The sequence below is a fragment of the Rhineura floridana genome, chromosome 14 (assembly GCF_030035675.1).
Source record: "Rhineura floridana isolate rRhiFlo1 chromosome 14, rRhiFlo1.hap2, whole genome shotgun sequence".
Classification (NCBI taxonomy): Eukaryota; Metazoa; Chordata; class Lepidosauria; order Squamata; family Rhineuridae; genus Rhineura; species Rhineura floridana.
The window spans coordinates 14,737,875-14,753,245 of NC_084493.1; the positions used below are offsets into that span (position 1 = coordinate 14,737,875).

At 41.7% G+C, this 15,371-nt stretch overlaps 1 protein-coding gene across 1 annotated transcript in view; it reads left to right on the forward strand.

Moving 5' to 3' along the window:
* Positions 1-15,371, forward strand: part of TMC3 (transmembrane channel like 3) — a 228,700-nt gene that overhangs the window by 179,250 nt on the left and 34,079 nt on the right. Inside the window, exons 3-4 of the mRNA XM_061595861.1 lie at positions 11,625-11,745; positions 14,925-15,068. Coding sequence (XP_061451845.1) covers positions 11,625-11,745; positions 14,925-15,068 — 265 coding nt within the window. The remainder of the gene's footprint in view (positions 1-11,624; positions 11,746-14,924; positions 15,069-15,371) is intronic.

Genomic DNA, 15,371 nt, shown 5'->3' on the forward strand with positions numbered 1-15,371 from the left:
TTCCCTGATTGAAAATGGCCTTTGCCTTCCAGCTCCTGAAGGTCCCATGATTGGCTGATGATGTAATTTAGGGCTCCCATGAAAGGAGCAGGGCAGGCTTTGCCATTTTTGTCCATTGCGCCATGTGGCATGACATTGATTAAAACTCAGGTCACTTTTGTTTGTTGCTGTCTCTCTGCCATGGTAGCACTAGACTCTGTGGTTACATCTCTGCTCCATTTCCTGTATAATTTATGTGAAAATCCTTCCGTGGCAGGAAAGTACAAAAGATATGAAGCATGGAAGGCAGAACGGTGTGCAAGATTTAGGGTGGGTATTAGAAACTGAATGTGGAAAATGGTCATGACTCAGGAAATTTCAAGGTTGTCCAACACAAACAGTGCCTGAGCCACAGAGCCATTTCATTTGCTGAAGGTATTGATATATTTCATTGCTTCAGAAAACCCCAATGATTGCCTGTCACCCCTTTTCATGTATCACATTGTCTTATCTGAGAAGAGAAATGGATCAATAGTATTAATTTTGTAGTTCTCATTACCAGGGGCTTACACGTTACCTTGCTCAATATCGCTGTGGACTCGTCTCCCAACACCAGGATTGTGTCGGCAGGAATGGATCAGGCCATTCTTTGCAAAGCTGGTACCCTCCAGACATTTTGGGGTATAACTCTCATTAGCCACAGCCAGCATGTGTTGGAGGGCACCAGACTGGCAGAGGCCGGGCCAGGGAGCACATGCAGCAAGATTAGGATGGCCCCAGGACTGAGCTGTCGTAATCCCCCTGCAGATGCAAAGATACCAAATAATCAGCAGGGGGGAAATCCAGATGTCATGCAGCCATGCCCTAAAATAACTGAGCCAATTCCAAATTGAGTCAAGGGTAGTTTGCCCGTCACTCTGACCCTCCAGATATTATTGAACTACAACTCCCATCACCCTGGTCATGCCGGGTGGGGCTGATGGGAATTGTGGTTTAGTGACATCTGGAGAGGTGCAACGATGGGCAAACTGCCCTTGGCTCAATATGGATTTGGCTCAGTAATTTTTGTTCATGGCTACACATCTGGATTTTTGCCCTGCTGATTATTTGGTATCTTTCCATCTGCAGGATGAGGGGGATTACTACAACTCAGTGTTGCTGTGGCTATCCCATTATTTCCATACTGCAGCATGCACTCCCCAATCTGATCTGGTGACCTCCAGATGTTCTAGGCACTTCTCTTAACGTAGGTTCTGACACTTGTTCACCCAATGTATTTATGAACAAAAGGCATATGAGGTCACTACTTTGCTGAAGCTAAGCCAGTCTGGGCCTGGGGAGTTACTGGATGAGAGACCACCTGGGAACCACATAGATGCCTCCTTGAGTTCCATTACAGGATTTAAACATAGGAAACATATATATAGTGAACTTGGGTAGGTTAATAGGATGGATCTGCTCCTATTTGCCTTGCATAGGATGGTACTTTCACTATAGGGGAACAGTGTTGGATCATCTGCTTTGCATGCAGAAGACCCCAAGTTCAATCTGCATCTCTAGGTAGGGTTGGGATTGGAATGTCCCCTGTCTGAAACCCTGGAGGGCCAAGGCCAGTCAGGGCTGATAATACTGAGCTAGAAGGACCAACGGTCTGACTCAGTAGAAGGTAGCCTCCTAAATTCCTGTGTCATCCCATCATCACCTCTTTTAATATCAAGGTTGTCAGTCATGCACTGCTTGTTATCAGCTCAGCAATGAAAGCTCTTCTGCATACATTTATTGTTATGCACCATAAACTCTCCTCTCCAACACGTTTCAGTTTTATTTCAGGAAAAAAGATAATGTCTTGTATTGAATTAACCTAGATCAGCAGCATCACTCACAGACCTAGCAGGCTTTCTCCTGTAATGTTCCACTTTTATTGGGATGTGGATGGAGGCATGTCATCTATATTTCAACTTCACTGCTATCAAGCCTTGGCGATGGGGATATTATCATCCCTCCTGGATCGAATGTGATGGCTTCTGGATATAAAAAATTATATATGCTGCAGGGGCCGGGGGCTATCAACAAACTTATTGAGCAGCTTGAACTGATTTCATTGCTCTCTTGTGGCCCACCAGACCTCTTCATCTGGCCCTTTGGCCTCTTTTCAAGCCACACCCCATCCTAAGCCACACCCCTCACTAGGCCTGCTTTGCACCTTCCTTGCATGTTTTACCTGCCTAAAATGTGCCCTTGAACTCTAATGATGCTTCTTACTTGTCTGGATGGAGGACAGAGAGGGGTGTGAGAGAAATTAGTCTATGCTGTCAGTGCAAGATTCACATTTGTTGCTCTGCCAGTTTTTGCTTCTGGCCCTGCTCACTATTGGCATGTGGTGCCCAGAAGGAAATTTGGCCCTCAGACTTAAAAAAAGTTCCCCACCACTGGTCTATCTAGTCTACTATGACATGGAAAAATGGACTCAAGTTACAGGAAGCCAGAATGCAGTTGAACATCAGGAAAAATGTCCTAACTTTTAGAGTAGTACAACAGAGGAACCAATTACCTAGGGAGGTGGTGGGCTCTCCAACACTGGAGACATTCAAGAGGCAGCTGGACGGCCAACTGTTGAATATGCTTTAAGCTGGAATCCCGTATTGAACAGGGGGTTGGATTCAATGACCTTATAGTAGGCTACTCTACTATTCTATGATACCAAATACATAGCAGAGGTCTTTCCTGTCACCTCCTATGCAATCTATTTTAAGTGGAAATGCTAGGGACTGGACCTGTGTCAAGGCTGGGCCAATGGCAGCCATCTCAAGTGAGCTAGGAGACTGGTCTCATGGGACAAAGCCAGTTTTCAGTCCTGAGAAAGGAAGTTCAGACTGAAGGACAACCCAGGAGGCAAGATCAAGAAGCGAGCCAGATTTCAGGATCAAAGAATCATTAAGGATAAGGAACACACCACAGCAAAGGGAAGACCTTGTTGTTCAAGCAAGGCTCAAATGGTACAAGAAGCCCTTTCTATTCCTTCCTGTCCAAGGCAATCTAGTGGCCAGCCTGGGTGGGTGGAGCTATTTATTGTTTTTAAATTGCATTTGTTGGTTGCTTTCTGAAAAAACAGAAATACCTCCAAGCAACTTAATAACAAAATAAAAATGCAAAGAGATAAAATCCGTTAAAAGTTAAATTGAAAACAAAGTATAATGCAAAATTCCTACAATGCTCATCCAGCCATACAATAAGAAGGGCAAGTCTGACCCCACTGTACTAAAAGATGTGCACCACATCTTCTTAGTCTGCTGTCTAGGTCAGTGGTTCTCAAACGTTTTTGGTTCACGGCGCACTGTAAAACATATACAAATTTTCTGGCGCACTTAGTGTACAAAATTAAAAATAATATATTTTAAACTATGAATAAAAATAACTTAAACTATAGACAACTATTACTTACCCTATACAAATGGGTTTCTTCTCATTTTTAAAATATACTTTCATAATATTTGAGGCACACCTAGCCACCTCTTAGGGCACACCAGTGTGCCTGGGTGCACCATTTGAGAATCACTGGTCTAGGTGCTGCTAACTGTTGATGAGCAACTCCAAGGCCTCTGCTCTCCCTTTTTATGATTCATGATTTTTAAACCACACACTTGAACCAAACAGCCCTTCAAATAGAGAACTCTCCTCTGTAAAGTTGGACACATGACCTCCCTAATTACCATAAGAGGAGGTAAAACAAATTGTTTAAAGAGAGAAGAGGAGATAATGGGTGATACCCAACATAAGTCAGAGCAGACCATTGAATTCAGTGTCTTATGAACTACAGATTATGACTAATGTGATGAATCAAATTAATCTCAGCGAGTAACATAATTAATGAAAACTAAATGCATATGTAACAAAACTGATTGGCTTTCTTTTAATGAGGGAAATGAATGGAGTAATGATATGAAAAACATTTCCTTGCATATCCCTACCAAATCATAGAGCCTCCTGTCATTCATGAGGGGATTGATGCTGGGAACTTCGGTGGGCTGCTTTTGTCAACCACCAAATTTCCTGTATTTCTGCCAATTCCATTACAGTATTCCAAATATATACCTTCTGCATTTCAACTGCATCCTGCGCCTGGCTTGCAGTGATTCAGGTTAGATGCAAAATAATCAAATTAATATGCTTTCAGAAAAGTCCCTGGTGAAATTAATGTATTTGTGACATCCAGCCCACATTCAAAAGGACTTGAAAAGACAGTCTGACTGGAGTCACATATGGAAGGCGGTATTGTTTGATGTTAGTCTGAGATCTTAGAAAGTGGGACTTCATGTGTCCCAGCAAGCCAATGTCCAATTCCGTAGGCACGTGGAGCTCATGGAATCAGCCAGTAGAGTCAGTTCAGAGTCCAATCCAGCAGACAGGACCTTGGACAGCTCCAAAGGGCCCTGCTAATGCAATTATACAGGATATCTTGTCTCTGCAGAGGGCTATATCATACCTTAGTGGTCTTGAAAAATAGTCCCCGCTTAAGCTACTATGACTGCGAGCATGGCAAGATGCTTAAAGTGGATAAAGGGTAATTTAAGGAAATTTTTATTTATGGCAGAAAGGTGCTCGTTGTAAGTAAAAGATTCTGAGTTTGACATTTACTGGTTTCCCCCCCAATTTATACATTTCTGATGCTAACAGTTCATAGATACTTAAATCCACACAGGCACTTGGGCTCAGTGACAAAGTTCTAGGCCAGGGGTGGGGAAGCTCTGGTCCTCCAGGTGTGCTTGGACATCTCCTATTATACCTGACCCTTGGACATGCTAGCTGGGGCTAGTGAGAGCTGGATTCCAACAACATTTGGAGGGCCAGAGCTTCCCCATCCTCTGTTGTAGACATTTTTTTAAAAAAGAATATTTTATTGTAATTTTCATAGCACATGAATAAATAATTAAGGGGTACAAACTTAAGGTATTCCATCATCATAAATAAAAGTACAAAGCAATTTTAAAATGTTCACAAGTGTAATGAACCAAGAAAGCATTAAAAAATGAAAAGGAGGAAGCAGGCACATGAATTATTTACAAGAAGGTATACATGGAAATGAAGGTAAGTTAAGAACATCAGAAGAGCCCTGCTGGATCAGGCTAGTGGCCTATCTAAGTCCAGCATCCTGTTCACACAGTGGCCAACCAAATGCCCATAGGAAGCCCTCAACATTATTCAGAACCATACTGCCTCTGACTATGGAGGCACAGCATAGCCATCATGGCTAGTAGCCATTGATAGACTGATCCTCTGTGAATTTGCCTAATCCTCTTTTAAACTCATCCAAGTTAGTAGCCATCACTGCCTCTTGTGGGAACCAGTTCCATAGTTTAACTATGCACAGTGTGAAGAAGTTTTTTCTTTTATCTGTCCTGAATCTTCCAACAGTCAGCTTCATTGGGTGTCCACAAGTTCTCGTGTTATGAGAGAGGGAGAAAAACTTTTCTCTATCCACTTTCTTTCCATGCCATGCATAATTTTATACACTTTCATCATGTCACCTCTTACTTGCCTTTTCTCTAAACTAAAAAGCCCTGAATGCTGCAACCTTTCTTCCTTGGGGAGTTGCTCCATCCCCTTGATCATTTTGGTTGTCCTTTTCTGAATCTTTCTCAGCTCTACAATATCCTTTTTGAGGTGAGGTGACCAGAACTTTACACAGCATTCCAGATGTGGCTGCCCCATAAATTTATATAATGGCATTATGGTATCAGCACCTTTATTTTTGGTACCTTTCCTAATTATCCTTACCATGGAATTTGCCTTTTTCACAGCCTCCACTCACTGGGTCGACAACTTTATCGAGATACCCACTGCGACCTCAAGGTCTCGTTACTGGTTAGTCACCACCAATTCAGACCCCATGAGTGTATATGTGAAATTAACATCCACTTACATCACACTGTCATTTAGAATATTCTTATATAATACACAAATATAATACAGAGCTGTATCCATGGAAAGATAGAGGGTTGAGAGTGATTATTACAATCTGGACATTTCAGTTGTTTATAAGGAAATGATTGATTTTTCCATTAATTTCCTTAAAACCTCAACTGGGAGTGTAGCCAATGAAATGACAGACCTGGGATGGTGCTCATTGGATTGTAAGGAATTTGGTCTTTGTGAATTCCAGAATGTAATGACCTGATCCACACTTCCAAGACAAGTGTGTGGGTTGGAATTTGGCTGTCTGCTAGATTTCACATTTCTCTGACTGTTGCGATGCAGTTCTTGGTAGTTTAATCATCTAAAAATATGTCTTTAAACATTATTTTGAGAGGGAAAATGCATTTAAATACTATTTTGTGATAAAATAACACATTTAAATACAGGTTTACATATGCTTTTAATTTGCAGATTGATGTGGAAATGGAACAGGATGGAATTATGGGTAAAAGCATGTGAAAGTGGCATGGATCAGTAAAAGGCAGATCTGCCCATTCCTAGGTGCTCAGGACTATTATCTGGTGCTTGAAACTAGACTGGCCCATCAGCCAATCTAATTGCTCATGAGGGATCTCCATTTTATTGTCATTAAATCATCGGATGAGAGGTTTATCTAGCACCACCATGAAAAAGGGGAAATCAAGCAGCCTGGCTTCAGTTTATGAGCAAAGCAGAATTTCATTGGCTCCTGTGCCGTTCCAATTCACTCCAGCTGGAAACTTGAGATAAGCCTTGTAATGGAGAGAATGAGGGGCGTGTTTCAGAGCTGATATATCTGTGACATTTGGTGGCTTGCTTGTGCTTGAATTGCATCTGTGGCCTGATTGGCAATTTTGCCAGCCAGGCAATTTTGTAAGGTTGTAACTCAGAGGCAGTGATGGGAGAGGGGCAGGGAGAGATGAATGATCAAATTTGTTTACTGTACATTATATCTCACTTTCCTTTTTCAAGCTAACAATTAAAAAAAGATCAGTATAGGAGTATATATATTGTTGTGATATGGAATGACTATATGTGTGTGTGTGTGTGTATGTGTGTGTGTGTGTGTGTGTCAGAGCTTGGAAAAGTTACTTTTTTGAACTACAACTCCCATCAGCCCAATCCAGTGGCCATGCTGGCTGGGGCTGATAGGAGTTGTAGTTCAAAAAAGTAACTTTTCCAAGCTCTGGTGTGTGTGTATTATTGTGGGTGTGGGTTTATAGTTGTCTGTTCGCTGTACATTTAGACACCTCTTAAGATATCATAACCAAACTTTGCATGATGGTTCCTGAGATCAAGGAAGGTTTCATTTGTCTGGCTGCAATTGGACACCATTTTGAGTCAAGATGGTGGAATGAACTTTTTCAAACTGCGCTGCTCTTAACCGATGATTTCAAAACTGCACTGTTTTTGTTTTAGTTTTTATGTATTTATTTATTAAATTTATTAGTCGCCCATCTGGCTGGCTGTCCAGCCACTCTGGGCGACGTACAAAATAAAAACATACAAATATATTAAAACATTAAAAATCTCAACAATAATAATAAAATCTAGCCCACCCCAAAAGCCTGCCTGAAGAGCCAGGTCTTCAAGGCCTGGCGGAAGCTCATCATAGAGGCGGCATGGCGGAGATCATTTGGGAGGGAATTCCACAAAGTGGGGGCCACAATTGAAAAAGCCCTCTCCCTAGTTCTCACCAGTCTAGCTGTTTTAACTGGTGGGATAGAGAGAAGGCCTTTTGAGGCTGATCTTGTTGAGCGGCATCTCTGATGATGTTGGAGGCGCTCCTTCAGATAGACTGGGCCGAAACCGTACAGGGTTTTAAAGGTCAGAACCAACACCTTGAATTGGGCCCAGAAAATTTCTTAGAATTCCAGAGCGATGCCAGGTATGAGGCTGCACATCTCTCTCTCTGTCTGTCTGTACTACATACATAAAATCAGCAACATTTAATGAATATCAGCAACTAGCTAGAACTTAAATAACAATTATTATTATCATCATCATCAACAACAACAACACCTACAGCCTTCCAACGGGCCCACATCCTAGCTCAGATACATACACAAAAACCTACAGGAGTAGTCGATTAAGACTGCACTGTTCTGGCCACCTTACCTGGGAGTAAGCCCCACTGAACATAATGCTGCTTGCTTCCAAGTGATGAGGATGGGAAGTGCCCAATTCAGCTGACCTCTGACGCCAGGCCTGACCTGACTAAGTAATCCTCAAGCACCTGTAAAATGCCATGGGCTTTTGATCAGCATAGTACATTCCCCTCTGGCCTTCTAAAAACAGTACGGGGGGAGTGTCCAAAAGGTAAGAGGCCTGCGTTCCTCTAACCCCCAATTCAAGCACCGATTTTGATAAAGAATGCTGGACTGGAGGACTAAGGATCCTGACCTGATCCAGCAAGGTACTTTATAAAACCTTAAGAGGGCAAAGTCAGGATCACTTTATATCAAGGATGGACAAATCAACCTATTTCCATTCTGTGTCATTTTGGCATGCATTTGATCATGCTTGTTCTGTCTTGGTTTGGGAGGTTTTTTTAAAAAAACATTAAAAATTGTATTTAAATAGTATGCACTTTCCCCTAAGTATGTAGTTCGTATGCATTCTGTCCCTAACGTCTACATTTGTATGCACGTTCCCTGTGTGCAGAATATGCATTTTTTTAACTAGAACTGTACCATAAAATTCAGAAAAGTCTCTGATTCAATTGATACGGTCCACATACAAGTCCAGGAATGGCAAATTGGGTGGGTTCTTTTTAAAATACGAAAGAAATGAATTTCTCTTCCATCTCCACTTCATACAGATTAGTTTTGCCTTAAAGACATTGCTAGCTAACTGTGCAGTCTCTTGCTTTGTAAATGGAAAATATATATGTGGGTCACAGGGATTCTGGTAAAATAACAGCAAGAAGAAGATAGACCACATGAGACTGAAATTAGCCTATGTCTGGTGTGAAATACTGGATTTATTGAGTTGATGCTTAACAATGAATTGTAGGTCCCTGCCTCAAACAGCTTACAAGTAGACACAAGGAAGGCAATAGAGGAAGGGAAGAAAAATAATATGTGGTCAGGTTCATCTATTCATGCTGAGCTGCAGGAAATTATGGGGCCTAAGAGAAAGTGATGGGTTGCAGTTTAAGTAATTTCCACTTCAGCACATGCAATGAATACATGAATATGCATGAGGGGTGTTTACCGCTTACATTCAGTGAGTGTACAATGTGTTCACAAACAGTTGAGTTGTACACTCGTACAGTTATTCACAGTGTATCATGCACAGCCTGTGCACACAATTCTTGAGCAAAAATGTGTCTATTAAATTGCATACAAAAACACATTTATTAGGAGAAATTCACACTAACATGCTGATGAATTTTCATGAGGACTGGGGCGGGGGAGAATTGTAAACTGATGTGGCAATGTGGAGAGCTGAACTTAAGACTGGAAAAGGAGAGAAACTGAAATTGATGTATTCACCTATTCCTATGTTTCACACCACCATTTTTACATGTGTAGAGATGGCTTGTAGCTGTGCTCATTGTAATGGGTAAACAAGTCTTAAAACACTTTTAAAAGCATCTGCTTCTTAGCCATGGGAGAGAACATTATTTAAAAGATGGAGAATGGCTACAAAGGAATGACAAAACAGATTAAGTAACATAAGGATGGTAGTTAAACCACAGAGTAGTAAAACCATTTGCATTTGGGTTGCCGGAATGCATACATCATTTAACTATGGCTATTTGAAGAGGACATTTTTCAGCTAACAATGACACAGTAGATTAGCTGGGAGTGTGAACAAAAGCAAGCTGCACTCAGCAACAAATCTAATGGAGAGAACTTAATGTTCCATCTTGCGAGAAGAGAGGAATAAAATGTGCAAAGGCCTTGGGTGTCTGATTTATGCAGATGAAGCCTCACGCCAATAGTTCATGGAGCAACTTTAAGGCAGCAAAAATAATCTCCATTCTGAAAACTAGCAAAATCCCTCAAAAATAGTTTGCTTGCCTATGTATTTATCATTATCATTGTTATTAATTAAATTGACATCCTGACCTTTCTTCCAAAACGAGCCCAAGGCAGAAAATAGATGATAAAGCACTAAGAACAATTTATTTAAAACATCTTAAAACACAATTCCAACTCAGAAGCAGACTGGGATAAAGTTTTTACTTAAAAGGCTTGTTCAGACAGGAAGGTCTTCGGTAGGTGCTGAAAAGACAACAGAGACAGCACCTCTCAAATATTTGTTGTTATGTGCCTTCAAGTTGATCATGACTTATGGAGACCCTATGAATCAGCAGCCTCTAATAGCATCTGTCGTGAACCGCCCTGTTCAGATCTTGTAAGTTCAGGTCTGTGGCTTCCTTTATGGAATAAATCCATCTCTTGTTTGGCCTTCCTCTTTTTCTACTCCCTTCTGTTTTTCCCAGCAAATATTTAAGGGGAGGGAATTTACAAAATAGGTGAGCTGTACCGGTGATGTAATTGGGACTGGAAGGGCGAAAGGCTGGGAGGCCAACAATAGGTGGAGCCAAAACTAATGACCAGTGGAACAAACTAATTCTACTTTTGCCCCCATCACCTCCCTGCTGAGTTCTACAAGGGCAACACTGGCACTAAGTATTGTTTCAGAAAGTGTGAATTAGGCAGGTTTGCCTTTCAATGAGAGCTGAATCAAATTTCCCCCATTCATACTTAGAGTAGACCTGTTGAAATGAATGGGCATGGCTAACTGAAACACAGCTGAGTGCAAAAATGTGTTGCTCTGTGCACTTTGCTTCTGGCTCTGCCCAGTACTGACATGTGTCTCCCAGAAGGTTGCCCAGAAAGGAATGAGGCTTTCAGGCTGAAAAGGGTTCCCTGCCTCTAATCCTGAGGGAGGGCACAAAGGCAAATGAAGGATGCTGCTCCATCTCCTCACTCTGGCCACCGCTTGCATGGTCTGAGAGGGCAGGTGAAGAGGAACATCAGGGCCAAAAAACTCCAAGAACCAGTAGTGGGGCCCCTGCACGTATTCTGGACCCTTTGCAGTTTCCCAGTGATGCCAACCCTTGATGCCTGCCATGACACCAGGTTTCCACAGAACACAGTTTTAGAAACTACTGGTTACACATTTGAAATGCAAATGGTACAACATTACACTTTTAAAATGGCAATTGTAGTCTTTCTTGGCTCAGGATTATATTTATTTCTGGTGCCCGGAGCAGTCTGCATGGTTTGATTATTGGTGTTTTTTTCATGCACCCAATGAAGTAGGCTCTTCTGTAGTTAAGCTCATGCCTCGATAAATGTGTTTGGCTTTACAGTGCTACAAGACTCTTTTCTTTCTTTCCTGCAAGAGACTAGGAGCACCGCAACTGCTCTCCTAGAACCGATTCCTTCCTTAACCCTGGACATTTAGGAGGAGATGAAGCATCGCTGACACTGTGCTGCAGTCTCTAGTGTACTGTGCCTTTAAGATGATGTCTGTGTTTCCAGCTTTCTGGTCTTTCCCAGAGTTTAGGAGTGCCAGATGCAGGCAAGAGGAGAAAGAAGAGAGTCCACTTCAACATCCACCAGCTTCCGGCTCTGTCTTTGAGATACCTAGTAGTACCCAACAGTCTCCCCCCACATTCTCAAGATCTGATTGTTGCTGCTGCCTTTGAAAACCCTCTGTTCTGAAACATCCAGGAACTCCTGAGATGTCGTCTGGAGGTGGCTTTTCAGCAAAGAAAAACGCAAAGTCCTGCAAGAGGCTGAAAACAGTAAAGCGCCATGCCAGCATCTACACCTACCAGGAGCCGCCCCACAGGTGAGAGATTGATGTCGGTTCTGTGTCCTGTGGACAGGATAGAAAGTCTTAGGGGATCCAAAAGCAAAGAATGGCTCCAGGGATCTTGTACCTTTGCAGAGTTGCATAAGGGCTCCTCCAAATGACCTGTTTATTGAGCATTCATCCTGATTTGCTTGCATAAAGATTGTACAGGGATTAGATTATATTCCATCTTTATTCAGCATCACTGTTGACTGGGTAATTATACCACAATGAGCGTTTGTCCTGCATTCATTCTGATTTGCTTGCAGGGTTGTTATGCATTCCCTCTTAGTTGTTTATTCATCCCACACTTTGCAATGCATTTCCCTGTCACTTTCCAAACTGCAAAAAGTCTGATTCTTTTTTTTTTAAGTGAATTTGTTGTGTTAGGGTGATGGAGCACTTTAACCCGCTTCAGTTGCACAAGCCTAAAGCTACAGTATGTGCTTGAATCTCTCCCATAAAATAGTGACGATCTGGAGGTGCCCTAAGAGAGGGAATTTAATTAGGGGCCACTTCTCTCATCCTTGCATGACAAGGTTCACCTGCCAAAAATTCCCTTTTCTATGCAACCATTACAAGTACAGGAGCATTGCCCTCATTTGTATTTGCTTGTCCCAAGGTTTATCCTTCTCTCTCTCTCTCTCTCTCTCTCTCTCTCTCTCTCTCTCACACACACACACACACACACACACACACACACACACCCCTCTAGATGCTGTCTAGAGTCAACAAATACATTGTTTGCATCAGGAAATCATTTTAACTTAACAACGAGTCTTGATTAAAAACTTCAGGGACATATTTGGTGGTATACTACTTCCCCCGGAGTGTAGTCCTTTACATATCAACTCAGTAAATTCAGCCCTATTGAGTTCAGTAGTGCTTAATCCCAAGTAAGCATCGTATAGGATTGAGCTTAAGTGACAGAGTCATAATATTGCTGTTTTAAAACTAAAGGTTACAACCAACTAAAGTTTACTCAAAGAGGACACATTGAAATTAATGGACCTAAGTTAGTCATATTCATTAATTTCAGTGGGTCTACTCTGAGTGGGACTAGCATTGGATAAACCTTAAGGCTGCAGTCATCATATGCATATTTTCTTGGGAGTAAATCCAATTGTAGTACCTATCTCTGGTTAAACATGCACAGGATCCACTTACAGAAACCTTTATTCATAGTTGTGGGAATTAGATGGTCTAGAGCCATTTATTCATTGGTTATTTACACACACACACATTTCTAAAAATGAGCATTTTTGTTGTCAGTGCAGTTTAGATGGACGGAGATGCAGAACTGCAATTAAATGTGCAGCAAATGCATGTAACTGAAAATGCAGATACACCACTTTAGTCTTATAGAATTGGAGGCATTCAAGAGGTAACTGGACAGTCAGCCACCTGTCAGGTATCCTTTAATTTGGATTCCTGCATTGAGCAGGGGGTTGGACTCGATGGCCTTGTAGGCCCCTTCCAACTCTACTGTTCTATGATTCTATGAATTATGTGTCTAAAAATATAATGCCTTGATCAAGCCTTGAAGTCTGAAAGACATATAGGCAGGTATTTATGCTCATTTTACATTTTGAGGAATCTGTGACCATCCAAACATTGTTGGACTACAACTCCCACCATACCTGACTATTGGTCATGTTGGCTGGGGTTGATGGGAGGTGGGTTCCAGCAAAATCTAGAGGGCGACAGAGTTCCTATCCCTAACAAAGTAGTATTGCCCAGATCCCTGACCTGCTTGTTGTGGGATCATGCATGCCAAGTGTGTGTGTGCATGTGCACAAGTGATTTGCATTCTGACCAGTGTTTGTCACAATCAGTGCTGTTTCCATTCTACTGCAGTTCAGTTTCCACCAAATTCTATATTCTTCTTCTCACTGTTTGCTGTTTAATGTTATGCAAGTTCTGTAACTATTTACGTAACTTACATAACTTTCTTTCATTTCAATGTCAATTGTCATCACTTAAAAAACAACAATGATGTGAACAAATACCAATTGTATTCACTTGATTAATTTTTGTTCCTGACCACAGATGAACATGCGAACAGCAGCAATTTCCTCTTCCTTTTCTGTTTTTGTCAGAATTCTCCAACATCCCTCAGGAGAATATAATTCTGATACAATTTAGGACTAAATCAGAGCTGGCATTATTCATGCAATTGGCAGTTGTGTGGATTTTTAAAAAATAAACAGCTACAAGATGGGGCCTGATACAGATTGTGCCTACTATACAAAGGTAAAATTCACATTTAGGGATGGAAAGATGTGTCAGTTTTTGGTCTTTCAGTTTCTTATTTTTCCAGTCTTAAATTCAGTTCTGCAGCAGTTTGCAAAAAAAAAGTTTTTCAATTCCTCATGAAAATTCCTCAGCATCTTAGTGCATTTTTTCCTACTAAACACATTTTTGTTTGCTGTTTTGACTAATGTATATATTTCCCTCTAATATATGCATTTTTGTAAACATTGATTGGAGAACTGTATTGCAAAATTAAGGTAAGTGAATTTCGAAGGATGGCTGTATTTCAGTTCTCATATCATTTCAGAAAGTGTGAATTTGATCAATGCAACTTTAAATGCAAACTGAATTGAATTTCTCACCCATCCCTATCTGAAAGTCAGCCCCATTGAACTCGGTAGGATTCGCTTCTGAGTGGACATGTGTTACTGATTTCTGTGTCAGTTTGCTGTTAAAAATGCAGGAGCAGTAAGAAGAGGTGGATTAAATTTGGTACCAGAGTCACAAGAATACAAATAGTCCATCGGCTGTTTGCATGATGGGCTTTTACAGATTGTCTGCATTGATGTGACAGGTTGCATTCAGCTAACTTTTACTCAGACCAGACCTACTGAAATTAATGGTCATGACTAACTTAGATCCATTAATTTCAATGGGTTTACTCCAAGTGAACGGTAGTTGAATACCGCCCAGCAAGTATATTGTACTCATGCTACATATTGGGTTTGTGTTCAATCCTAGTCCTACTCAGAGCAAACCTATTGAAATGAACGAACCTAAGGTAGTTCTGTTCATTAACTTCAATGTGTCTGCTCTGAGTAGGACTAGCACTGGGTACAACCATTGTTTTTGGTTGAAAAATCCCTGTGATGCCTGCTCACCTTTCTGTGTGTGTTCTCCATGGGAATCCTGGACATATCTAGCAACTCGGATGAAGATAATGGGGATGAGAAGGTTGACAGCAATGACCCAGAACAGATCTTCCAGAACATACAGTTTCAGAAGGAGATCATGGCCAACATCCGTTGCAGACCCTGGCCTATGAGGCAAAAACTAAGGGCACTAAGGTAATGGAAATACTGGTTGCCAATATGTTTCCAGGCCAGATTCAAAGTGTTGGTATTGACCTATAAAGCCTTATACGGTGCGGGACCACGATACCTGGCGGAACGCCTCTTCCGATATGAACCGGCCCGTACACTACGTTCTGCTACGAAGGCCCTCCTCCGGGTTCCAACTCATAGGGAGGCCCGGAGGGTGGTGACGAGATCTAGGGCCTTCTCAGTGGTGGCCCCCGAACTATGGAACAGTCTCCCCGAGGAAGTACGCCTGGCGCCGACTTTGCTCTCTTTTTGGCGCCAGGACAAAAC